Source organism: Dipodomys spectabilis, unplaced genomic scaffold (assembly GCF_019054845.1).
Source record: "Dipodomys spectabilis isolate Male_0828 unplaced genomic scaffold, ASM1905484v1 ptg000001l, whole genome shotgun sequence".
NCBI classification, from domain to species: Eukaryota; Metazoa; Chordata; class Mammalia; order Rodentia; family Heteromyidae; genus Dipodomys; species Dipodomys spectabilis.
The window spans coordinates 32,599,543-32,626,885 of NW_024870678.1; the positions used below are offsets into that span (position 1 = coordinate 32,599,543).

General features: G+C 45.0%; 1 protein-coding gene across 3 annotated transcripts in view; it reads left to right on the forward strand.

The window, feature by feature from the left end:
• Window positions 1-27,343, forward strand: part of Mthfd1l (methylenetetrahydrofolate dehydrogenase (NADP+ dependent) 1 like) — a 135,391-nt gene that overhangs the window by 9,385 nt on the left and 98,663 nt on the right. For all 3 annotated transcript variants that reach the window (XM_042671887.1, XM_042672058.1, XM_042671966.1), the window contains exons 5-8: window positions 5,389-5,513; window positions 7,752-7,852; window positions 9,476-9,612; window positions 21,582-21,693. In XM_042671887.1, the coding sequence (XP_042527821.1) occupies window positions 5,389-5,513; window positions 7,752-7,852; window positions 9,476-9,612; window positions 21,582-21,693 (475 nt within the window). The remainder of the gene's footprint in view (window positions 1-5,388; window positions 5,514-7,751; window positions 7,853-9,475; window positions 9,613-21,581; window positions 21,694-27,343) is intronic.

The following is a 27,343-nucleotide window of genomic DNA, read 5'->3' on the forward strand; positions in this document are numbered from 1 at the left end:
TGCCTTTTACCACGCTAACATTCTCGGACTTCTTAGGCAGCTGATATAGAACACCTGGATTCCCTCCCTCTGCTATTCATGTGTTCTAGTAATTTCTGCCACTACCTTCCTCAATGTCATGTCAGTGTGGGCCTGCTGTCGGCACTGGTAACGAGCTGGACCACGTTCCCTGTACTGCCGCTGCTAGCTTTCCTCCGGCTGGCTGTGGCACTGAAGAGCAGGTTAGAGTTCATGGACACTTCAGGTAACAATTTTTTTTCTAAATTAATTTTTTTTTGTTTGGTTGGTCATGGGGCTTGAACTCTGGACCTGGGTGCTGTCCCTCAGCTCTTCAGCTCAAGGCGAGTGCTCTACCACTTGAGCACAGTGCCACTTCCAGTTTTCTGGTGGTTAATTGGAGATAAGAGTCTCACAGACTTTCCTGCCCAGGCTGGCTTTGAACCATTATCCTCAGATCTCAGCCTCCTGAGTAGCTGGGATTACAGGTGTGAGCCTCCGGCATCTGGCTTTAAATTAATTTTTAAAAATTATTACTAAGGAGTTGTGTAGAGGGTTTCATTCCAACATGGCCGTTTATGAGCACAATGCATCTTGATCCGTGTCACCCCTTTCACCATTCTCCCCCCTTCCCAACCCCACCCTCCCCTCCAATTTCCTAATTTTATTTTCATATATATATATACATTGAATATTATGACCATATTCACCCAGTCTTCACTCTCTATTCATCTAACCCCCTTCTCCATGACTCTCCCCCACCCCTTGACACCACAAGTGCCAGCTTTTTAGTATTTTGTTAAGGTGTAACAGAATCTTAAATAACAAAATCTTAACTAAATAATGGACTACTTCTGCCAGGCATCATACCTGTAAATCCTAGCTACTCAGGAGGCTGAGCTGATAAAGCATCTGGGAGACACTTTATCTCCAAGTTACTAAAAAAGCTAGAAATGGAGCTGTGGCTCATAGTGGTAGAGTGCTAGCTTTGAGCACGGAAGCTCAGGGGCAGTGCCCAAGACCTGAGTGCAACAGGACCAGCTACAAAGACAAAACAAAAAGGCTACCCTTGAACTTGAATACAGTTTGGAAGTCAGCAATTCTTGGCAGTAGTCATTGGAGGCTCAGCCCCTCCCTCCCCCACTGCAGTTTACCTCGTAGCCCAAGATAGAGAAGCCAGTTCTATTTGTCACAGCAGTGTCCCAGCCAGGGTCAAGAGTAATGCACAACTGGTAAGGAGAGTTGTTCAAAGAGATTATTGCAAGCCAGATGCCGATGGCTTACAAGGCTTGATATCAGAGGATCAAGGTTCAAAGCCAGCCTGGGCAGAAAAGTCTGTGGGACTCTTTCTCCAATTAATTAGCAAAAAGCAGAAAGTGGAGGTTTGGCTCAAGTGGTAGAGCACTCGTAGGAGTGAGAGGCCCTGAGTTCAATCCACAGAATCAGCACCAAAAAAAAGAAAAGATTATTGTCAGGAACAGAAAGGGACTGTTTAAAGAAGAGAAGGGTTACTAGGTAACTCCCCCCCCACGCCCCAGTTTTTCCCAAAGGAAATAGGTTCCAAGATACCCAGCCAGTGAGCCCCCAGATAGTACCAGACACTGTAGAGACATGTGGCACTTGGTGACTTCCCTGACTTTTCTTTTTTTTTTTGGGTCCGGTCGTGGGGCCTGAACTCTGGGCCTGGGTGCTGTCCCTCAGCTCTTCAGCTCAAGGCTAGCACTCTACCACTTGAGCCACAGCGCCACTTCCAGCTTTTTTTTTCTGCTTATGTGGTGCTGAGGAATCGAACCCAGGGCCTCATGCATGCAAGGCAAGTGCTCTACCACTGAGCCAACTTCCCAGCCCCTTCCCTGACTTTTCTGAATTGTCATCATCATCATTATTAAATAAAAGAAGGTGTAGTTTTGAACCACAGCTGTGAGGTGACTAGAACCCTGGCAAGCTCACTGTGGGTGGACATCTGTTTGTGGGTGGACATCGTAGTACGTACAGTGCTCTGACCTTGGGGCCTTCCTCTCTAACGAAGAGTAAACAAGGCAGAAAGAAAAGTCTGAGGAAAGGGGTAATGTATTCTTGATGGGTAGTAGATCAGACTTGTTCCCGGAGGTTGGCCTGTTCTCAGGAGGGGATGTGTGCTGGCTTTGGCTAACCTAAAGTTCAGGCATCTAGGAGAGAGGCTTGACCGGTTTGGTTAAGAAACGTTTTGTTCTGATTGGTCAGTGGGGCTCCAGGTAATCCCTGATGAGGCAGGTTTGTTGGTTATAGTCTCTGTCTTAGGCAAACTGTGGGTCCCATCCAGTTTTATGGGGAAAGGCAGTTTGTTACAGCGTACAGAAGTGGGGGTAAGGAAGGGAGAGTTCAGAACTTCCCTCTTTTTCTGGATCACAGGGTCCGGATCAAGCTCAGCCTGATCTGTAGCCAGGAAGGGGAAGGATAAAGGCAAAGCATCACCCTCTTTCCTTAAGGGAAAGTCACAATTCTGCCCCCTTTTCATTGGCTCCAACCTCAGTCCTGCCACCCTGCAAGGGAGGGTGGGAAATGTAGTTTTTAATACCAGGAGGCCATAGCTCACTTATTCTTACACTTAAAATCATGGGTTTATTAAATACACATAGTAAAGCACTTTTGACATCAACAGTAACAGAAAAAATGACTTGTGCGTGGCTCTCGTGGCTCACGCCTGTAATCCTAGCTACTCAGGAGGCTGAGATCTGAGGATCTCGGTTCAAAGCCAGCCCGGGCAGGAGAGACCGTGAGACTCCTATCTCCAATAAACCACCAGAAAACCGGAAGCGGTGCTGTAGCTCAAGTGGTATAGCACTAGCCTTGAGCTGAAGAGCTGAGGGACAGCGCCCAGGCCCAGAGTTCAAGCCCCACGACTGACAAAAAAAGAAAAAATGACTTGTACATTTACAGGACAGTCTGCAGTTTAAAAAAACAGCATTTTTTTAATTTATTTATTTTAGGTTTTGCTAGCCCTTGATGTTTATTTATATACTGTGTATCTGTTTATTTTGAGATCTTGCTCTGTAGACTAGGCTGGCTTAGAAAGGTGGCCTTGAATTTGCCATGTAGTCAGGCTGGCCTTGAACTAGAGATCTTTCTGCCTCAGCCTACTGAATGCAGGGGTTTTATTTCATTTTATTTTTACTTTTTTGTTGTATTGTTTGCTTATTTGTCTTTCTTGCTTGTTTTTGAGACAGGGACTTACTATGTAGCTCAAGCTACAATTTTCCATCCTCTTGCCTCAGCCTCCCAAATGCTGAGCTGTGAATCACCCCTCTCAGCTTGACTCCCCTTCCCATTCCCCCAATCCTGGGGCTTGAACTCTGGGGCTGTCCCTAAGCTCCTTTTCTTCAAGGCCAGCACTCTACCATTTGAGCAACGGCACTACTTCCCTTTTTCTGTGATTCATTGGGGAAAAGAGTCCCTGCCTGAGTTGCCTTCAAATCATAGTCCTCAGATCTCAGCCCCTTGAGTAGCTATGATTACAGGCTCGAGCCTGGCTTTTTTAAAAACAAAACAAGGAATCATTTATTATTCATTAACATTAATCCCTAACACTGTGTCTATTTCTACCTCTATTCCTGTTTTTCTTTGGTAAAATAAGTTCATGTGGTGTTACTATGTTGAAAGAGAATACCTTAAGTTAGTACGACTTTTTTTTTTTTACATTATTGTTTTTGTTTTGGTTCTTTGTTCTTCCAGATCCTAGGTACAGGGAAAGATGGTGGCTCCCTTCATTCCGAATCGCTGCCTGCCCCGTTGCTTCTCACACTGCTGGCCTTTTACCCCATTTTGTGGACTTTGTGGTTTCTCATACCAGTCACTGCTCCTAAGATTATATTATTACTATTTGGTTACTATTACGTTATTATTACCATTTGGCTATATTATTACTATGTGATTACTATTATGTTATTACCATTTGGTTATGTTATTACTATGTGATTACTATTATGTTATTATTACTATGTGATTACTATTATGTTATTATTACTATGTGATTACTGTTATGTTATTATTACCATTTGGTTGAGGAGTCTCCTCTCACTGTTAGGAAATCCAGCATATGAGGGCACTTTTATTCACAGTTAGCTGTGTTTTCTTAATCAGAACTGATATAAAGCATTTACCTGGAACATATTTTTGAATGAAAGAATACAAAAAAAATGAAACAAATTTTTTAAATGTTCTTTCTTATGTGGTGAACTACATGTCATTCTCTTCCCCTACTAAGTCACAAAACTATAGTTTTATATATTTTTGCTAGGCAATGTCACAAAAATGGTGACCCACAGCTTTCTCCCTGTGAGGCCTATGCACAGGCTAGACTCCCTTGGAGCCAATACTTTTATGCGAACTGAATCCGGCTCGGTGCGTGCTGGGTTTTAACTATCACAGGCTTTGGAAGTGCTTCCTGTGCACAGTTCAGATCCAGAGTCTGCAGGCACCAGGGGCTTGGTGGGGTCGCCGGGGTTGGGAAGAGGTTGTGTGGGAAGTGCACAGGCTGAGCTGAGCTGAACAGTGCAATGCAGCTCAATGCCTGCCTGGAAACTGGCCGTGTGTTCAAGTGTGATCATCGATAGGGAATTGTCCCGCATGCATCTAAGCTGAATCTGATTTGGTTTTGTTCATTTCTGGCACTGGGTACAGTGGTAAGAACTGTAAAGTCACCACAAACCACAAGCTTCTTTTGAGCTTTTATAAGCAAGATGAAAAGAAGAAATAGACTTTTTCACTGTGTTTTTCCCCAAAGTCTTCAACAAGGAGTAGAAAGAAACTAACAGGGGGGATAGTGTTTGGACTCAAGTTCATGGTCTTATGTTCTTTTGATTTGCTTTCTCTCTGCTGGTGCTCTGTCACTTCAGCCATGCCTGCAGTCTAGCTTTTGGCTGGTTATTTCAGAGACTTTTCAAACCATGATCCTCAGGATCTTAGCCTCCTAAATAACTAAGATTGCAGGCATGAGCCACTAGTGCCTTGTCCGAAATATTTTTTTTTATTTTTTAAATTAAAAAAACTGTTTATTATAAAAATGATGTACAGAGGGGTTACAGTGATGTAAGTCAGGTAATGGATATATTTCTTTTTGGACAAGGTCACCTTTTTCCTTATCTCTCCCAGTTGTGTTGTTTTTTTAAAATTTTAGCTTATAATTTATTTATTACTGGAATTTTGGGAGCAGAGTTGGCTTCAGGTAATTAAAACAAGTGCAACTGTGTTAAGTGGACAGTTGCACATAGAATCACGCTGTCTGTAGCTGTTTGAACCTCCTCTTTATGGAGTACACAATACTGTTATTTGAGGTGGCAGATCACTACTCTTTTGTATTAAATTCTTTGTGTCATGTCTTATTTTCACAAATCTGATTTCTTTCCTCTGTAGATCATAAGTGAAATATTGAAGATTAATGAGAACCCCACAATTCACGGCCTTGCCCTTCAGATCTCTGAGGACTCCATTAGCAGCAAAGTCCTCAACGCCCTGAAACCAGAGAAAGACGTGGATGGGTAAGAACATAGAAAACGTGTGAGAATCCACTTTTATAGCAAAGTCATTACCTACTTTGATGTTTTTTCTGAATACTAATTTTGTGGTTATGTCAGTAATTAGCTAAAAGTAATCGTTTAGAATATGTTAGGAGTTTTATGGCTGTAGATTCTAGGTACAAAAGTCAGACATCTTGTAGTACATGGGCCGCGGTGGGAAAAGATATCACACTGGCATTTTTACTTAACACGTTTCTGTCTTACGGCGTCTGTGGTCAGTCCTCGGACTAAATAGGTTTTCTGAGGTAATTGTGTCAGACCAAAGGGAAAAAACCTAAGACCTGATTCTCCAGCAGTATCATATTCTCTCTTAGACCCAGACCTGTGGAGAGAAAGTCTTTTATTGATGACACCCAAATCTTTAGCTATAATGTGAGGCAGGGACAGGTAGGGATGATAAACGCCAGGTGTGTGTCTGGTGCTGCTCTCTGAGCCTTCTTGTGGGATGATGTAAACATGTACCCCAGTCTACAGTGGGGGACCAGCATGTTTCCCGAGGACTAAAAACACTATTTCCCTACATGGAAAAATGGAGCTATTTTGTACTGAGGCCAAAATGTGCTCAATGTACTCAGGGCTACAAGCTGATGAGCACACATGCAGTGAGATCCCTGGACTGGTGTGTTCTGAAAGGCTGCATTGAGAACCTGCTGCTTTATAGCAACCATGGCTCCTTCTGTCTGTGTGTGTGCGTATGTGTACAGCTACTGGACTTGCTGGCACTCTACCACTTCAGCCATACCTTCACTACTGACCTTTGGCTGGTTAACTGGAGATGAGTATCTCAGATTTGTCTGCCCATGCTAGCTTCGAACTAGGATCTTCAGATCTCAGCCTCCTGAGTAGCTGTGATTACAATGTGAGCCACCAGCTCCCCTAGCTTTACTCTATCTTTATCCTGGCTGAGGGTAGACCCAAACATAGCTTAAAAAGTTCTTGTGAGACTGGGCATCTGTAAGGCTGGGTTCAGTACACGCACGCACGCACGCACACACACACACACACACAGACACACACACACACACAGAATCATCACAGAAATTTCCAACAAGAAATTCCAATAGAATCACTATAAAGGGGGCTGGGAAGGTGGCTCAGTGGAAGGTAGCTCAGTGGACCCAAAAAAAAGATTAAAAAAAAAAAAAAAAAGAATCACTATAAAGGGAGAAGGAGTCTTATAAGAAAACCTCCAAGACAGGAAAGTATGAGGGTATACTTTCAAATCTTTTTTTTTTTTTTGGGGGGGGGGGTCCGGTTGTGGGGCCTGAACTCTGGGCCTGGGCGCTGTCCCTCAGCTCTTCAGCTCAAGGCTAGCGCTCTACCACTTGAGCCACAGCGCCACTTCTGGCTTTTTTTTTTTCTTTTTGCTTATGTGGTGCTGAGGAATCGAACCCAGGGCCTCATGCTTTCAAGGCAAGTGCTCTACCACTGAGCCACCTTCCCAGCCCTCACTTTCAAATCTTTTATAAAAGTAGAGAATGAAGCTGGGTCAGTGGCTCACACCTGTAATCCTAGTTACTCAGGAGGCTAAGATCTGAGGATCATGGTTCGAAGCCAGCCAGGGCAGGAAAATCTGTGAGACTCTTGTCTCCAATAAACTATTAAGGAAAAGCCAGAAGTGGCTCAAAGGCTCAAGTGGTAGTGTGCTAGCCTTGAGCACAAAGAGGCTCAGGGACAGCACCCAGGATGAGCTCAAGCCTCAGGACCAACAAAGAAAAAAAAATTGGGAATGAAGAAAGCCTTCCTAAGTATCTCCTTTCCTTACTAATCTGGAGTGAGACCTTCAGCCCAGGCTGCACATCGTGGATGTCTGAAGTTAATGCTTCGTCCAGGTTCAATAAGGGAAGGGAAGGCACAGAAGTGATGGAAAGTTTGTGGTCACTCACTTTGCTCCTTAGGTTTCTCAAGGAGATCGGTAGGATCCGGCTGGATCTGAACCGGGGACTGAAGGGGTGCCCTCCTGAGGTCGGCCCTGGAAGGTGTCCTTGGACATGGGGAGTCACGAAGCTCTGTATGGCCTCGGGCCGGTCCTGGCCTGCTCCTGGAAGCCGCTGGCCTTTGTGTCTGCTCTGTAACTCATTGAACACATCCTTTCTATCAGACACTCACTCGGATGTTACCAGGCTGATCACGTGTGAATGGCCACTGAATGCCTTTGACTGGGTTTTAACTGACCTGTTCTCTGGTTTTCTGGTTCAGAGTGACAGACATCAACCTGGGGAAGCTGGTCCGCGGAGACGCCCACGAATGCTTTGTGTCACCTGTCGCCAGAGCTACAATCGAACTCGCTGAAAAGTCTGGTGTGTTGCTTCTTCAGAAATGCTATTTTTCAGGCTGAGGCAATGGCTCGGGGTAGAGCATCTGCCTGGTAAAGCACACGATCCTGAGTTCAAGGCCTAACACCACATCATCCCCACTCTAGTCCTGTTTTCTATATGTTGTTATTTAGATCTGGTTTCTTTTTGCTTTTGGTACTGGTGCTTGAACCCTGTGCCTTGAGTTCTTACTTGGCTTTTTCACTCTAAGCTGGTGCTCTACCATTTAAGCCACACTTGCCATTTGCAGCTTTTTGCTGGTTAATTAGAACTAAGTATCTCATAGACTTTCCTGCCCAGGCTCACTTCGAATCTGTCCTCAGATCTCAGTATCCTGAGTAGCTAGGATTACTAGTAAACCACCAGAACCCAGCTTTGTTTAGATCGTTTTAAAAATAAGGATTTGTTTCTGGGAGATTCTAGCTAAAGGATGAAAGTGGTCCTTGATGTTGACTTTATTCTCATCCTTTAGTTTGGGAGTTACAAGTACATGATACAAATGAATGGATGGAGGCATTTACTATTGAGATTGATTTGATCATTTTAAAAGAGAAGTCAGTAATGGTGAATGGCAGCCAGTTTTAAACATTCTCAGAACGTAGACTAGTTTGAATAGAAGAGACAGATATCCCTCCCCCCCAACCTGAAACATGCAATCATTGAAAAAAAATTACAAAAGCACAAAGTTGCGTTTGAAGAAGAGCTTGCTTAACTTGCAGAATCTGCCCTTGTGGTCAGAAACCATTCAGTTGGAATTTGGAGCTAACTCAGATCTGCAGTGCTCTTCCACCTCTGGGGGGCCACAGTGGCTCAGGCCACTTTACCAAAATTCCCAAAGAGGAAATTTTGGCCAATAAAATGTAGAGAAAGAAAGTCAGCAAGGCTGGGAAGATGGCTGAGTGGTAGAGTGCATGCCTCACGTGCATGAAGCCCTGGGTTCGATTCCTCAGTACCACACACACAGAAGAAGTCGGAAGTGGTACTGTGGCTCAAGTGTAGCCTTGAACAAAAGAAGCTCAGGGACAGTGTCGAGACCCTGAGTTCAAGCCCCAGGACTGGCAAAAAAGAAAGAAAGAAAAAAAAAAGTCAGCAACAAGAATTGGAATCAAGAGGTATGGAAAGGAAATCTTGACTGATTGCAGCTTTCACCTCTATTTCATACCACAGGGTTATTACTGGGATCACTTTTTTTTCCTCTTGTTCTTAATTTTATATTTTATTAATTTTTCATTTTTTATAGTTATTATAAAGATGATGTATAGCAGGGTTAGTAAAGAGTATATTTCCTTTTGTACCATGTCACCCTTCCCTGGTTTTCTCCCATTTTTTCCTTCCCATCCCCACCCACAAGTTGTATAGTTCATTCTCAACATAGTATCCAGTGAGCAACACTGTTGCATTTGTTCACCCTTTGTCCCTCCATTTCTGTGCCCTACTTACACTTCCAAAGACAATGAAACAGAACAAAACAAAGAAAAAAAACCAGCTAGAAAGAAATAAACCTCTTGTTTCCACTTATTAAAGGATTTTTTTTCTCTCAGTTCATGCTATGTGGAAGGAAAGCTGGGAAGCCTCGATGGTGATGTTATGTTTTTGTTTCCATGGCAGGTGTCACCTTAGAGGGGAAGAAGGTCTTGGTGATTGGGGCCCCTGGGTCTTTGCAAGGTGCCCTGCAGTGCCTGTTCCAGAGAAAAGGCTCCATGACCATGAGCTCCCCGTGGGAGACACCTCAGCTGCAAACCAAGGTCAGTGTGGTGAGCAGGGCCACATTGAGCAGTTCACTTATAGATTTAGAGAAAGGAATCCTAGCCACTCAGGAGGCTGAGGTTTGAAGCTAGCTTGAGGCAGGAAAGTCTGTGAGATTATTTCCAAATAATCACAAAAAGCAGTGGCTCAAGTGGTAGAGCACCAGCCTTGAGTGAAAGTCAAGGGCTAACTCCAGGCCCTGAGTTCAAGCCCCCCAGTACCATACAAAAAAGAAGTTAACAGAGATAGAACAACCTGGAAATCGCAAGGATATACATGATAAAAAGCAAGTATTCAGCCGGTACTTGTGGCTCATGCCTGTAATCCTAGCTACTCAGGAAGCTGAGATCTGAGGATCATGGTTTAAAGCCAGCCCCAGCAGGAAAGTCCATGAGACTTTTATTTCCAATTAACCACCAGAAAACCAGAAGTGGTGCTTTGGCTCAAGTGCTAGAGTGCTCACCTTGAGCTGAAGAGCTGAGGGACAGCCCCCTGGCCTGGAGTTCAGGCCCCATGGCTGACCAAAAAAACCCCAAAACAGCAAATATTAATCAGATTTTGAAAAACACATAGAGAGAGATTATTCACAAAGTCAAAAAAAATTCATGGGAAAGATTAGGAAATATACACATAGCTAGCCAAAATAAAACAGAAAACACCAACCGTCATAGGAATGAACAAGGAAATATAATTACAGAATGAAAGGGTTTTTTGTTTTGTTTTGTTTTTCCAGTCCTGGGGCTTGAATTCTGGGCCTGGGCATTTGTCCCTGAGCTTTTGTGCTCAAGGCTAGTGTTCAACCGCTTGAGTCTCAGCTCCAGTTCTAGCTTTTTTTTTTTTTTTTTTGGTGGTTAATTGGAGATAAAAGTATCACAGACTTTCATGCCTCACCTGGCTTCAAGCTACAATGCTCAGATCTCAGCCTTCTGAATAGCTAGGATTACAGGCCTGAGCCACAGAGCCCAGTAACTTATTTTATAAGATAATATCTACAACATTGTACATGTGAAAATGTGTGTGGAGTGAAGGCTTTCCTAGAGACATGTGACCTTCTGAGTGGACTTAGGTGGGGTTTTATAGCCATGTACCCATTAAAGACACCGACTCAGCCACTGACCAAACAAGCAGACAAAAAGACAAGTTGTTTCTCAGAGGAGTTCCACCACCCAAAGAGCAGACTGTTCTAATGTAACCTTGTCTCCAGCTAATGGGAAAGAAGGGACGGATCCTGACTCATTTTATGAATGTCTCAACCAGCTCCGGACAGGATGCTGCAGGAAAATTAACATGTCAGCAATTTGACCTGGAAATGTTGATGAAATCGCCCTGACAAAAGTCCCAGGAGTACAAACGCAGTGCCAAGTGGGGTTTGTTTTTAGGAATGGCCTGGGGATTTAAGATCAGAAACTTTATTACAGTAATTCACTACATTATTTGATTAAAGCCTAGAGTTTTAGCACAGTAGATATGACCATCTGACAACAGCTGGTATTATGACTTTCTCTCCAAGTCATCTGTTTAGCATAGGCACACTGGATGTGCCACCCGCCTGTCAGTCATTTAATAGCCTTGGTTCTCAGTCAAGTGTGGGGGTTGCCGTGGTTTCATTCATATGGGGAGGGGAGGCCACGTCCACAGTGTAGCTATGCCTAGAAGCTCTCAGAGATGCCGCAAGGGGCTTCCTCTAAAGAAAGGGGTGTAAGTTTATCACACCCTGTGTGTGTACAAATGCACAGTGTGAATAGAGTTCAGTACAGCATGAGATTCCATGCATGCACTAGGGGTCTTGGACTAGAAGAAGGGTGATCGAAAAACACATTTCTCACGTTGCTGTGACAGAGTGGAAAGAAGAGCAGGTTCAGTCTGGTTGTATGTCTGTGTGTGTGTGTGTGTGTGTGTGTGTGTCTGTCTGTCTGTCTGTCTGTCTCTTAGTCATAGAGCATGAACTCAGGGTGTAGGAGTTGTCCCTGAGCTTTTTTGCTCAAGGCTAGCTGTCTACCACTTGAACCATAGCTCCCTTTCCAGCTTTCTGATGGTTAATTGGAGATAAGTTTTGTGGACTTTCCTGCTCGGACTGGCTTTGAACTGTGATCTTCAAATCTCAGCCTCCTGAGTAGCTAGGATTACAGGCATGAGCCATAGTTTAAGACAGTTCAGAAATGTGGACTTGAAAGTGAACAGACCCTGTGTGCCTTTCCAGTTGTCACCACATGGTGGCAATCTACTCAAGAAAATTTAAGAACACTATTCTCCCCTTCTTCCCTCCATAGCTCCTCTTCCTACCCCTCCCTCCCTCTCTCTCTTCCTTCCTCCCTTCCTCCCTTCCTTCCTTCCTTCCTTCCTTCCTTCCTTCCTTCTCTCTCTTTTCTTTCTCCTTCTCTTTCCTTCCTTTCTTCCTTCCTTCCTTCTCTCTCTCCCCCTCTCTCTCTCTCTCCCTCTCTCCCTCCCTCTCTCCCTCCCTCTCTCCCTCCCTCCCTCCCTCCCAAGGGGGCAAGCACTCAATTACTGAGCTACAGCTCATCTTCTCAGCTTGGAAACTCAGTGAAGGAGGAAAATGAACCCTGCCCTGAACTAGCAGAAGCGCAGGGCTTGCATTGGCAGCTTAATGTTTTCACTTGTGCTCGTTGTAGCTGTATATTTGAAAAACAGACATTTTTTAATACTTTTTTTTTGGTCTTTCCTGCCCAGGATGGCTTCAAACCATGATCCTTAGAGTTCAGCCTCCTGAGTAGCTAGGATTATAGATGTGAGCCACTGACACCAGGCTGAAGTTTTTCTTGTTATGGAAATAAGTTATGTGGACTCTGTATTTGGGGTGAATCTAACTTTGAGACAGATTAAATGCAATGATTTTTCTAAAGAATCTAGAGACTGGGGACAATCTTGTTTTCATATCTACAAGAAGATTCTCTTTAGTAATTGAAATAATGTCCTTTTCCTCCAAAGATCTCAATGCATAGAACAGCAGCGTCTGTGGGCTTTTGCGCTGACAGCGTATTTGTTTTTCTCTCTGTTCTGGCCCTGGTGCCATTCCTTGGCAAAGCTTCACTGGAAGACATTAGAAGTGCTGATCAGCTGTCCAGGTTAATCAGCTCTGGGTAAAAGGGTGCTTTGAGCCAGGCACTGGTGCCTCCTGTCTGTAATCCTAGCTGAATAAGAGGCTGAGATCTGAGGACCACTGTTCCAAGCCAGCCCAAGTAGGAAAGTTTGTGAGACTCTTAAATCCAACTGATCACCCAAAGTGGAAATACAGCTCTGGTTGAAGTGATGGAGTGCTAGCTTTGATCAAAAAAGCTCAAGGACTGCACAGGTCTTAAGTTCAAGCCCTAGGTCTGGCACCAAAAAAAAAAAAAAGTACAGGCTTAGTGGTAGAGTGCTTGCTTAGCAAGCATGAAGCCCTGGGTTCCATTCCTCAGTACCACATACACAGAAAAAGCTGGAAGTGGTGCTTTGGCTGAAATGGTAGAGTGCTAGCCTTGAGCACAGAGAGGCTCAGGGACAGTACCCAAGCCCTGGGTTCAAGCCTCAGGACTGGCAAAAAATAAAAACAAAAATAAAGTATGCTTTAGGGGAGTAGCCCTTTACTTTCTCATTCCTAGCCATGTTAAAGATAAAAGGGAGGGCTGGGAAGATGGCTCAGTGGTAGAGCGCTTGCTTTGCATGCATGAGCCCCTGGGTTCGATTCCTCAGCACCACATAAGCAAAAAAAAAAAAAGATAAAAGGGAGCGGATAAACAAAGGAGAGGCGAATAATAGGACAGTCTTTGAAAGCAGCATGTCTATTCTTGTTACTCCTCCTGCCTGATCATTGCATTATTGATACCAGAGAAGTGATTAGAACGTCTTTAAAAGCTGAAACACCAAGTACTTATATTTCATGGCATTGATGAAACGGGTCTGAGAGAATGCACAGAAATGAAGGGGTGTGGGTCAGCAGAGCCATGTCAACAAATGGCCTTCGGGATCTTACCTTCCATGGCTCAGAATATAAATGGCAAAACTGAAATGGAGGGAAGTGGTTTTGAACCCAGAGCCTGTACATGCTGAGCAAGCATCTACCACTTGAGGCATGCCCTAGCCTTTTCTTTTGTTATTGTGTTTTGTGTGTGTGTGTGTTCATAGTGATTTTTTTTTTTGCCAGTGCTGGGGCTTGAACTCAGGGCCTGGGCACTGTCCCTGAGCTCTTTTTTTTGGTTGGTCGTGGGGTCTGAACTCGGCCTGGGCGCTGTCCCTCAGCTCTTCAGCTAAAGGCTAGCAACCTACCACTTGAGCCACAGCACCACTTCTGGTTTTCTGGTGGTTAGTTGGAGATAAGAGTTCCACAGACTTTCCTGCCTGGGCTGGCTTTGAATTGTAACCCTCAGATCTCAGCCTCCTGAGTAGCTAGGATTACCGGAGTGAGCCACTGGCGCCGGGCTTATTCTTTCTTATTGTTCTGTGTTATGGTACAGGGTTTAAACTCCCAGCTTCTCACTTGCTAGCAGGCAGGCACTCCACCACGTGAGCCGCTCCTCCCGTTTCACATGCCCTTCCTGTATCTTGTATATTCGAATTTCCATCTCCCTGGCTGATGCTGGGTCTGCATTATTTACATTTAAACTCGATTCTGTTTTCCGTCTCCTCGGGTTGAGCTGTGTTTGGAGGTGGTCTTGAGCGTGGTATGCATTCCCGTGGGTATGACGTTGGAACTGGGGTTCGTGGGGCTGGGGAGCCCATCTTACAAATCCCATGGTCGAATCACACTGCCGTGCGTCTCTGGAAACCTCATCTGCAACTTCATGGCCTCGGCGCTGTGGGGTTCCATCTAGCCTTCCTGCAGTTCACGTTAATAGAAGTCACCTGCAGCCAACCGCAAAGACACCCAGCCGACAGGGGCCAGGTGGGAAGGGGAGATTTATATTCCATGGCAGAGAGCCCTGCCCATCCAGGCGGCAGAATTCCAGCTTGTGTTCTTCAGAGGATAATTGGGTAATGCCGCCCAGTCCACTTGCTCGTCATGTCCCGTGAGCTTCTGGGTACTGCTTCTCACTTATATTTCAATGGGAATGCTTTTTTAAGGACAGAGAATTAGATCTTTTCTTTTTTTGGGGGGGGGGGTCCGGTCATGGGGCCTGAACTCTGGGCCTGGGCGCTGTCCCTCAGCTCTTCAGCTCAAGGCTAGCGCTCTACCACTTGAGCCACAGCGCCACTTCCGGCTTTTTTCTTTTTGCTTATGTGGTGCTGGGGAGAATCGAACCCAGGGCCTCAGGCATGCAAGGCAAGCGCTCTACCACTGAGCCAATTTCCCAGCCCAGAATTAGATCTTTTCATAGGATCTTTTACTATAGCAGTAAAACACCATTCTCGCTTTGGAAAGCTCATTTTCTAGGCGTGTGTGTTATTCATATTACAGGCCTAGATACTAGTATTGTGCTCACGAGAGTGTTTGGGTTTTCTGCCTGTCAGTGATGAGGAGCAGAGGCTGGGACTTGAGCGCAGGTGGAGCCCCTCCCCCTGGGCGGTGCTCCCCCTGGGCGGTGCTCCCTCTGCACTGCGTTCCTCACTGCTCCCACGAGTGAGGTGTGCAAACTGACCCTAGCCTTGCCGTGTGAGCTTCAGAATTGGAGAGCATGACTGTGGGAGACACAGAGCTAGGTTTCCCATGGCCGCGTGGGTGAATGAGAACACGAACACACTGCAGCAGCGTGTGCAGCGGGTTGCAGTAGGAACACGTGTCCGAAGGCCAGAGCTCCGGCAACTGTCACGATTCTTCCTTGTTGTGTTTCAGGACCCGAGTCCTCATAGGAAGGAGAATTCCCTTCTCACCTGCATCTGTGTGGCTGCTCTCTCTGTGTGTCTCTCCTCAGCCTCTGTCTCTCTCTGTCCCCCCTGTCTCCCTCTCCCTCTGCCTCTCTCCCCATCCCCCCATCTCCCCAGCACCCAGTTGACTTTTTTTATCTTTTTTCCTGCAGTGTGAGGAAAGGGATGATATTGTAGGAATCGCCTAAAGTCTCTCCCATTTCTAGATTTGAGGTGGCATTTTCCTTCAGTCATGTCAGGAGTTGGAACTATCAAGCTAACTTTAAGCCAGATCAGCTGTCTTTTCCAGCATGCTGAACCCAACTGGCTATCTCTGATAGTCCTTTCTTATTCAGATAGTGGAATGATGAGGTAAGAGCCGAAGCTGGGGACATTTACAAGAAGGAAGGTCATTTATTACCTCGGAGGAGAAACTTGGGAGATAGATGCTGTAATCATACTTCTCCCTTGTCTATTTGGCATGGAGACTTTCTGATTTATGCACAAACCCTTAGAGAAGTCTTATAATTTTCAAAACTAGTAATCTGCTTTTTACTGATCACAAATAAGAGTGGAAAGCATAGAGTCAGTTCCTGAAGGGGCTGGATGCTAGAGGGCTGAGATCACGGGGTGGGCCGGGCAGAGGGGAAATCCTTCGCTGTAGTTCTCATCCTCTTATCTGGTCAACCATGACAGCATCTGAATGAAAACATCTGAATGGCTGGACATTGGAGAGTGGTTCCAGTGAATTTAATGTGTCTATCTGTTGGAGTGCTTAGTTTTGCAGGAGAAATGGTTCAGAGACATGGAATGGTGATGTTCAAATAAAATCTTAGAAATTATAAGTTGGAGACAATTATGAATAAACAAGGACTCTGCTCATGACAAATTCCACCAGAATGAAGTCTCCCCAAGCAGGTGGCACACTCTTTATCAAGTGAAACCACATGCCGGGCTCGGTTGCCATAGCAGTGTGGGTGCTTGACCACACCCCCTTCCCACCCTTGCATCTCCTCCTGTCTCCTGGGCTCCCCTGTCTCCATCTTTTTCCATTTCAGATCGGTGCTGCCCCGGGATGCCCTTCATCCCCATGTCCTTCCCATTTTCTTGGGAAATACCAAGTTCCATCAGTCTGTGGATAGTGCCAGCCACCTTCCTCTGCCCTACCCCCACCATCTCTTCACACCTGTGCATGCGGCCCTGCCAGACTCTGCCCCTTAGATGTCTTAGCTCTTCCGCTCCCTCCCTCTGACCTATTCTTTTTTTTTTTTAATTTTTATTTATTTTTTATTGTGAAAATACTGTACAGAGGGGTTACATTTACATGGGCAAGATAATGAGTACATTGCTTATCAAGTATTGTATTCCCATCCCTTCCCAGCCTCCCCCTCTGACCCATTCTTAACCCAGGCTCCAGAGGACTCTCCCTAGAACACATCTGATCTTAGAAGAGCGGCTCTCCAACTAAGACCAGTCCAACCATCGCTGTTAACATTTGGGAATTTTGGACATCTGAAGAGAAGGGGCATTTTTATTTTATTGTTATGATAAAGGTGGTATGGGGGGAGTGTGATAGTTAATAAGTCAGGTAATGAGTGCATTTCTTTTAAGATAATGTAACCCTTTTCCCCATTCTCTCCCAGTTTTTCCCTCCCATCTCCACAAAAAAGGACGTTTTTTTAAAGAAAGAAAAATAGAAAAAAAGAGAGAGAAAAGAAAGGAAGGGAGGAGAAAGGGAAGGACCAGGGAGGAAGAGAGACGAAGGAGAGAGGAGAGAGAAGAGGATCAGATTCTTTGGACTTTGCCAAGAGACAGTCAGGGGTGTCCGTGTCACACAGCACACCCTGTCTTTACAAATCACTGAGAGGAAGCTATGATGGAACTAATGTGATCCATCGAGCCCCTGAACCATGACCACATAACCACAGTGTGTCCCAGTTCACTGGAAAGGAGAGGTAATGGAGGGGCTGCGTGGGTGCGGCAGGCCCCTCCTTTCCCGTGAGACCCCTCTGTACTGTGTGTGAGGCTGTTGGCCGACACCCAGGGGCTGATCAAGAATCTCCACGTCTGTCCAGATGTTAGATATTGCAAAGCTTACTTTCCAAGATGTGGGAAAAGAATAGGAATTGCGTGTTTTCTATTTTTCTCCTTACATCTCAGTGGTGTGTGCGCCCCGGTGTCCTGCATCCTGAACGTGCCAGCCCAAAAACCTTTCCGGGCAGGGAGTGGATTTTTCTTTTCAGACTCCTCAGCAATCTCAGTATCTGCCCTGATGGGTACTCAAGACATGCCAGGGGAATGAGGAGCTTCACTAAAGAATCATTAATTGTATTCACTTGCTTTAATTATTATTTTAACAGCGTATCTTTGCTGGAGGAAGCAGTGGCCTCTGGTCGGGTTTTCAAAGTAGCCCTCTTCATTCTCAACTTTGTTCTGTTAACCAAGGGTAACGTTTGAAGGCTATACAAGTGGGTGTCATAGGTCTCAAGAAAAAAATCATAAAATTGTTTTTTGATCCATTACCACTTTGTGTGTGTGTGTATGTGTGTGTATGTATATATGTGCATGCTCATGTGCACGCACACCCACCAGTACTGGGGCTTGAGTTTAGGGCCTGAACACTATCCCCTTAGCTTTCTTCAAGGCTGATGATCTTACCACTTGACACACAGCTATTACCACTACACTTTTAGCTTTTTGGTGGTTAAGTGGAGATAATAGTCGGCCATCATTCCTCCCCGGGCTGGCTTTCAACCACAGTCCTCACATCTGTTTCTTGGGTAGCTAGGATTACAGGCATGACCCACCAGTGTCCAGCTTTTATGTTTGCACAGATCTCATGCTCAAGAGGCTCATATATGCCCCATGGAGACCCAGCAATTGTCTTCTGGCCAAGAGGGTGTGGTCATTCTTGGTCTGCTTAGAATCTTAAAGACATTGTATTTGCAAAGTACAAGCTTTCAACATCCCTCCTGTCATTGTAGATCACATCCGTCCTCCCTTCCCTCTCTCTTCTGACGTTTGCCCTTTTCTCTAAGAACCCCTGACTTGGAAGAGAATAGCTTTCCCATTATCTAAAGCCACAGCTCCCGCCCAGCTAAGGTCTGTGTATCTGTCTTACTGTTGTCTTAACATTTGGCCCTCTGCGTGGGGAGTGGGTGGTTCACTAGGCAGTCCTCACAGAGAAAGCAGTGTTTTGTCAGGAGGTAAAGTTTCAAGCCAAGCTTTGGCCAGAGCCTTTCCCAGGAGGGAAGAGGGAAGCAGGAACAGGACGATAATTCTCATTGAATTGGAGCTCATTAAAATATTCCCTGGTCCTCAACAGGTTATTTACTGTTTTATGCATCTAGCCATTTTTGTTTCTTTCTAAAAAGAATTCACATCTACGATAGGATAATTGCTAAGGGAGGAGAATTTTGGTCTTTGTGAGATTAGCTGCCTTCCCATTGCCTGTTAGCACAATGCAGAGTTGTGTGTGAGTATGGGAAGTTTGGGGCTGGAATGAGATTGTGGAGATTTATTATAGGTAATGAAAACACCAGGTTTGACCAACAGCATCCTGTGGAGGCCCACGGGGAACCTGTGTGAACATGGGATCTCTGGCTTTTTCCAGATTGAACACTTGAGCTTCGTTCACAGGGACCTCGTTTTTTATAGGTATCTGAACACGCTTGGGTTGCTATTGTCAATATGAGGTATGAAAATCCGACTGAGTGATGTTTCTTATCTGCTGACCTGCAATAAGCCCCAAACTTTGCGTGTCTTTTGAGATCACTGTGGTTAAATTTATGGCAGTCATTTATGTATGAAAATGAAGAAACGTATTTTTTGAACAGATGTTTAATAATGTTCTCTTCCCACCAGACCCCTTTTTCCCCTATACATCACATCATACAAAAGACTAGCTGCTTTTCCGTTCTCTGTAGGGGTCACATGCAGCTTGAACAGACCAGATTGTTGTGGGGGTTGTTTGCACTTCATGGGGGGAGGAGGCTTGAACTCAAGGTCTAGGCGGCATTGTCCCTTAGCTTTTTTTGCTCAAGGGTGGCACTCTACCCCTTGAGCCTCAATTCTGGCTTTTTGCTGGTTAATTAGAGATAAGAATCTCATAGACTTTTCATGCCTGATCTGGCTTTGCACCATGATGCTCACATCTCAGCCTCCTGAGTAGTTAGGATTACAGACATGAGCTACTGGCACTCACCTTCTCTTCATTTCTGGAAGTGATTAACCTATAGAACCAGCGCAAAGCTCCTTTTGCAACTGTCCTCTTGCCATGGCATGATAATTTAAGATGTGGAAGCACCGGCGCTTTTAGGGAAGAGCCTGTTTATTTGTATGATCAGGATGAGCAAATATTCCTTCCTCTGTCAGGGAAGCCTGGTGCTACCCTCGATCTTGTCTCTTTTGGTCACAAAGCAGGTTGCACTGTCCTGGATTAGTTGTCACCTCCTTGTGTTCCAAGATTGCTAAAAAAGTAAATGAAATAGGTCATGGATGTTTCCATGTATTTGAGGAGTCTGGTGAGATGGCACAGAGCACCAACCATGAAGCTGGGCCAGTGGCTTGTCTGTAATCCCAGCTACGTATGGGGCTAAGATTGTTAGGCATATGATTCAAGGTCACAAGACCCCTTCTCAAAGAGCTGGACATATGGTGGCTCAGCTCCTTATCCTAATTACTGGGAAGCCTAATATAGGTAGATTGATCCCAAGTGTGTGCACTGGGTGGGAAGCGAAACCCTAGCTCAAAAATTACCACCAGAAGATAGGGCTGGTGGTATGCACTCAGCAGAGTTCAAGCCCCAGGTCCCCAGACCATCCGTAAATGCATTTTGATGCCTAAATACTGTTCACAGTTTTCAGGTAGAGGAGCTAGTTTATTCTTCCCAAGGGCTTTGGGGATCGGCCTGTCCAAGCTGAGAGTGGAGAGGTCGCAGAGGATGTGTTTGTTGCTCTCTGTTTGGGCGATGCTATGATGAGGGCGGGGGTGGTATTAGTGATGCTGACGATGGTGGTGGCGGCAGTGGCAGTGGTAGCAATTTGGAGACTTCTTCCACCCTTCTGTATGTTTGGTTCTGGCCACTCTTGGCAGTCATTTAAGACAGTGATGACTAGTAATGGACAGTGGAGGAAGAGCCATTAGTATTAGAAGGGAAGGGTGACTGTGTGTGTGTGTGTGTGTGCGTGTGTGCGTGCGTGCGTGCGTGCGTGCGTGCGTGCGTGCGTGCGCAAGAGTTTGTTTGTCTCCCTCCCTCCCTCCCAGAGTATTTCCAACAGTAGCTCCACCATGAGAAACAGAACCTCCATAATTGCACTGTCCACTAGTGAACAGCAGCCTGCCTTGTGTACTTGCGGAATGCAGTGAGCTGGCGCGTAGCACCAGCTGATCTGTGTCATGGTAGTTGTTTCCTCCCAGGGCCTAATATCCTCCTCTGCTTTTCCTTCCAGTGTGGATGCAGCTGGAATGGTCGGTTCCTCCAGGACACCGGGTCAGGTGGTCATCCTGGTGGGCTCAGGGCCTGCCTCCCAGCTCTCGGCATACTGTTCCTAACAGACATGCTTCCTGCCAGTGCTGAGCTATCAGAGTCACACAGGGGGACTGGCCAAGTTGTTCTTTCTCAACAACAGCAGAGTGGTGGCGGGGGGGGGGGGGTATGCACAGCTAAAACAGAGGTTAACCAGGGCCTCAAGGGAAACGAAGGCCTGCCAGCTTCCTATGACTATGGCAGAGATTCTATGTAGCTTCATGTTGCTGGTGCCAATGTCCTGGCTGGCATCATGCTGCTCAAAACCACGCAGCTTCACCCCATAGCCCTGTGTTCCTAGGCTAATTCATGAAACGGGGTACCGCCGACACTCACTCTCCCGCCCGTCTCTCATGGCCATCAGGAAAGGCCCTGCCCTTTCTCTTGCTATCATGGTTAATGGTAAACATACTCACACTGGATCTGCAGAAATGACGTCCTGAAGATGTTTGCAGAGTCCCGTTTTCTTTGCAGGATGTTTTATCCATGTTGCGTCTATACTGACACCAGAATGAAAGGAAATCACTACAGTGATTCCGTCTGTCTGTAGTTCTGGAGCCAGACTCTGGAGTTTTGATTATTATTGTCTATTTTCAAGTCATCTACCATTGATCAGGTCTGTGCTGCAGATTAAAAATGCATGTGTATGTTTGTTCTCTTCAGCTTCAGGAGGCTGACATTGTAGTCTATGGCTCACCTAAGCCGGAAGCCATTCCCCTGAGTTGGATCCAACCAGGAAGCACCGTTCTCAATTGCTGCCCTGACTTCCTGTCAGGTAAATGTCTTCACTTTGGGGCTGGCGGCGGCGGAGGGGTGGGAGGTGGGGGGGTAGGTGCTGACTAAGCAAGTAAGACAGACTTGCGGAAAATGTCTCCTTGCTCATTCAGAGTTTCCTGTCATCAGTGTGAGCATACAGGAGAGTCAGTTGTGACTAAGGTGGATAAGTTAATTTGTATGTGTATGATGTAGGTATACCCAGTCATTCCCATCACTTTTTTAAAATGCCAGTAGTGAGGCTTGGACCTAGGGCTTCATGCTCTTGCTTGGTTTTTTCATTCAAGACCGGCATTGTACCATGTGGGCTATGCCTCTACTTTTGACTGTTTACTGGTTTATTGATGATAAGACTCACACAGACTTATTTCGCCTGGCCTGGCTTTGAAACACAATTTTCAAATCTCAGCCTTCTGAGTAGCTAGGATTACAGGCGTGAGCCACCAGCACTTGGCTTCATCTTTTGAAAAGGTGTCTTAGCTGAATCTGGGTGAATGCTCATGAGAGCAGAGATGCTGGGTGAAATAGGAACAAGTAGCAGTCTTGAGCCTCTGGGACCTCTGTTTGCAGTGACCCCTAAAGCACCTTGCTAGACCCTAAAGTCACCTACACACAGCATGAAAATCACCTTTGGAAAATTTTAGGATTGCAGCTCAGCCGCTATTTCACCAAGGGACCAAGTATGCTCTAAGCCAAACCTAGCCTACCTGCAGGGGGTACAGCAAGCTCCACCCACCTTGGGCAATCAGCAAAGCGGGGGAAGTGGTCCAGACGGGTCCCTTGCTCTAATGCTCAGACCCTTGGAGGTACCCAGCCCCCCTCAGTGCATCCCTGAGTCACATAGGTGTGTAAGACACAGGACAACAGGAGAAGGAGCCCTTTTCTTACTGACTTTTATTTTGGGGAGCAAAGAGGACTGAGCTGGGTGAAGACAGGGTGGAGCTGGTAGAGACTATGGTCTGTTTCATAACTACCCGCTGCAGACTGGATTGTGAGATCTTAAAACCATCTCTAGACTGACACTGACCACTCCAGGAAATGCCACGCCGTCAGAATGAACAGGCTTCATTAAAAACCCTTGAAACTGAAGTGTGGAGAAATACCAAGAAATATTAATACGTCTCAGCTTGTTTCCCTGGGCTCTGTCAAGAGTTAGCTCTGGCTTTTGTTTTTGTTTGTTTGAGTATTTGTCTGTTTGGTGCTTTAGTTCAGGAAGCACTCTTGATTTTACTGTTTTTCATATCGTCTATAATATTGTCTGGGCTAGCCTCAGACCTTGAAGATCCTCCCTACCCCCAACTTCTGGTATTTCAGGCTGGCTCAGCTCTAGTTTTATGAGCACACAGATAAATGAAGCAATCAGAGCTACAATTTAATTCAAATGTGGCTTCCTGGCTCTTTTGAGGAAGTAGAAGGCATGTGTTGCATACATTCTTTCAAATAGATCTCGTTTGGGGGACAGAGGGTAGAGCTCAGTGGTAGAGCACTTACCTGGCATGGGTGAGTCCTGGATTTGATCCTTTCCACTACAAAAACTACATAAAGCATTCATTCAGCATAGAACTTTTATTTTTCCCATACAACAACAGAGAATATCTAGATCATGAATGGTGGGTTGGTCTGCTTGGGATCCTAGTTAGATTAGGAAGGTTATTATTTATGAACTTTTTCTTTTTTAAAATGATGTATCTTTGCTGTAATATTTACCTGCTGTTTATTTTTAAAATTTGTGTTTATATTTAGAACAGTTTGGGGCATAAGCCTGGCTGAAGATATTTTTTTTGAATCCCTTAAAAAATCCTTTAAAACTGTTACTGTTTGGAGGCGATATATTTTATTTCATAAAACTTATTTTTCATATTTTTCTTTTTAGGACCAAGATTTCTTTTGGGGAAAGATATTCCTTAAAAAAAAAAAAAAAAACCAGGCTGGGAAGATGGCTCAGTGGTAGAGCGCTTGCCTTGCTTGCATGAGGCTCTGGATTCGATTCCCCAGCACCACATAAGAAAAAAAGCCAGAAGTGGCGCTGTGGCTCAAGTAGTAGAGCACTAACTTTGAGCTGAAGAGCTGAGGGACAGTACCCAGGCCCAGAGTTCAGGCCCCACAACTGGACCTGAAAAAAAATAAAAAAACTTGAAGTTTCAAAGCCATAGATCAGTTTCCTTGGAGATAAAATAGACCAACCGATTATTTTTATTATTTACTGCTTATTTGTTTATTTGGGTTTTGTTTTTTTTTTTAAGTAGGATCCTGTTCATAGCCTGAAATCGGCCTTGAACTCATGGTCCTCTGCTTCTATATCCCAAGTTCTGGGATTACCCCTATGCTTGGCTTGCTTATGCCCAGAATAAGCCTAATAAAATTTTTATTTTATTTTTTTAGTATCAATACCAGGGCTTGAACTCAGCTCCTCACATGTTTCCCATCTAGCTTTTTTGGTGGTTACTTGGAGATAGAGTTCTGTCGACTTTACTGTTGGGGCTGACTTTGGATTGTGATCCTTAGATCTCAGCCTCCTGAGTAGTTTGGATTATAGGCGTAATTCAAGGACTCCTAGCTACATAAATGCATTAAATAAAGAATTCTCTAGCCTTGTGAGATAGTTTTCTTCTTAATGTTTGAATATCCATTTTCTAAAGTTGTAACTGACCATATGAAGCATTCAGTAAGTACTGAATGTAAGTGAACAAGTAAGCATGGCCTCTGAATTACACTTTGGGTATAGGAGAGAGATTCCCTTGAACATAAACACATAAACATAAACACATCTGCTCATAAACACAGGGATGACAGGACAGTGTTGAAGAGAGGGAAGAATACCATGCTTGTGAAATGGTCAGCTGGTTTCCAGTGTTGTTCATGATAGCGTTACTTTTCACTGTAACAATTTTGATTACCAGTGAGTAAATTAGGAAAAACATTTCCTGGGCTGGGAAGGTGGTAGAGCACTTGCCTTGCATGCTCAAGGTCCTGGGTTCGATTCCTCAGCACCACATAAGAAAAAAAGCCGGAAGTGGTGCTGTGGCTCAAGTGGTAGAGTGCTAGCCTTGAGCTGAAGAGCTGAGGGACAGCGCCCAGGCCCAGAGTTCAGGCCCCACGACCGGACCCAAAAAAAAAAAAAAAAGAAAAGAAAAAACATTTCCTTCACCTGTTTTCTTCATCATTTGGCACTTTGATTAAATGAGTAGACTTTTTGGAATATTTGAAAACAGACGTGTTTTAGTATAAAGGCCCAGGGAGAAATTTTAATACAGCATGGCTGAGGGAAGGCGAGGTTTCACAATGCAGTTCTCATGTTCATTGTACTGCTGAGTTACAGGACAGGACAGGGCGTGGGGATTTATGGAGGGTTAATGGTGCATCGGTGAGCTATTGAATACCCAGTCCTCATGGCTTACGTCCCAGAACTTGTGCTCATGAAACAATTACACCTAACGTGTTGGCTCTGTGTGTACGTTTTTAGAAACAGAAATGTTAGTGTTCTGTTTCTGGCTATATAGATAATTCCTTTTTTATTTTATTAATTTATTTGTTACCAGTCCTGGAGTTTGAACTCAGGGCCTGGGCACTATCCTTGAGCCTCTTTGTGCTCAAGGCTAGCACTCTACCACTTAAACCACAGCACCACTTACTGCTTTTTCCTGAGTAGTTCATTGGAGATAGGAGTCTCATGTATTTTCCTATCTGGGCTGGCTTTGAACCACACTCCTCAGAGATCTCAGCCTCCTGAGTAGCTGGGATTATAGGCGTAAGCTATGAGTACTCAGCTCCAGCCTTTTTGCTGATTAGATGGGGGTCTCATGGCTTTAGACTTCAGTCTTCTAGGTCTCAGCCTCCTGAGTAGCTAGGATTGTAGGTGTGTCCCACACTGGGTCCTACATGTCCTTAGAAAATTTAAAATATACCAATATTTGTATATGAATTTGTATATGAACTCAAGGCCTAAGTACTGTCCCTGAACTTTCTCATTCAAGGCTAATACTCTATCCCTTCAACCACAGTTCCACTTTGGGCTTTTTTGGTGATTAATTAGAGATGAGTCTCACAGACTTGCCTGCCGAGGCTGGCTTTGAACCATGATCCTGAGATCTCAGCCACCTGAGTAGCTAGGATTATAAGCTTGAGCTGCCAACATCCTGCCCTGATAACTTTTTTTTTTGGCCTATTGTGGCGTTTGAACTCAGGACATGGGTACTACCCCTGAGCTTTTGTGCTCAAAGGTGGTGCTCTACCGCTTTGAGCCACAGCTCCACTTTGGGTTTCCTGGCGGTTAGTTGGAGGTAAGAGTGTCACAGACTTTCCTGCCTAGGCTGATGTCAAACCATAATCCACAGAGCTCAGCCTCCCAAGTAGCTAGGATTACAGGTGTGAGTTACCAGCTCTCAGCTTGACGACATGGTGTTTCTTTGGTTTTTTAAACTAATTTTTTTTATTGAGATTAAGTGATCACATAAATTTTACAATTTTCACAGTATTGTGGGAGAGTGATACTTAGTTAAAGATAACGTGGTTTTTAGCAGGCAAAAGTTAACTTGCAGGTAGCAAGTGTGTAAAAGTCAGGATACTAGGTGTGATACTATGGCGTGAACTTGGCCAGTTGTATGAATGGACATCCTCTGGTGTCACCAGGCCTGCCACTCTAGCTGCATGACCTGGTATCTGTTGACTCTGTGCTTCGAGCTTCTGCAGAGTCTGTGAGGAAGAGAAGGTTTCCCCTAGTCTCAGGTTCTATTGACATCTGGAGTTCTAGAGGCCTCCATGCTGGATTCCTCTGTGCTTCTTTCTTCTATACAGTGTTGCTCCTGAGTTCTGGTCCATCCACGACCTCCTTTTCACTCTTTGGCTGTATTTCCTTCCAGCCCCTCCCTCCTTGGGCCACGAGGAGAGAGGGTGTTGTACATGCCCCTTGTGCCCTGCACTGTAGACCTTACATGAGTTTCTGTTGTCTGTTCTTGCCATCCCCTCCCTGCAGGTTGCTTGTTGAAATCATTTAGGAGCTGATTTAGACATTTCAGCAAGCACACGGGTCAGCAGAACTGCAATTCTCACCTGTGCTTGAGGTTGGGGTTCTGCAAGTAGGCAAAGTGGTAGAAGGAGTGACTTACTACGTAACTGGACATGAGCTGTTCCTCCCCCATCCAGGCAGCTGAGTCTCTATTCTGGCAACTTACATTTATAAACTGATACCAGCTCGTGGAGAATGGCTTTGTCCTGTTTCTCTATCACTTAGAGACAGAAGAATGTGGAAAGCATATTTCTTTTCCATAGTAGTTGGACAGGATTTTAAGTCTGAGTCTCTTGTGGTTAAAACAAAACAAAACAAATTTCTCTCATCCTCCAACCCTTGCCTTTTGCCCAGCTATGATTTATAAGACTGAAGTGTTGCTAATCTTTAAACAATACCAGAGGGATATGATTTCCTAACACCCTTAATGCATTTGACAAGAGAGCATCACGAAACACATACTCCTTAAGTGTTTTCTGAGCTTTCTTACAAGGCTGTCAGCAGAGTGGATAATTTAAGAGTAGAATGGCCCAAGGAAAGAAGAAAATAGTTTTCTTAATTCCAAAACAGTTGCTATTAGAAACATTTCTTCCCTCCAAGGGACAATGTAAGCTCAAGCATTTTTGCATATGCATTTACTTTGTAA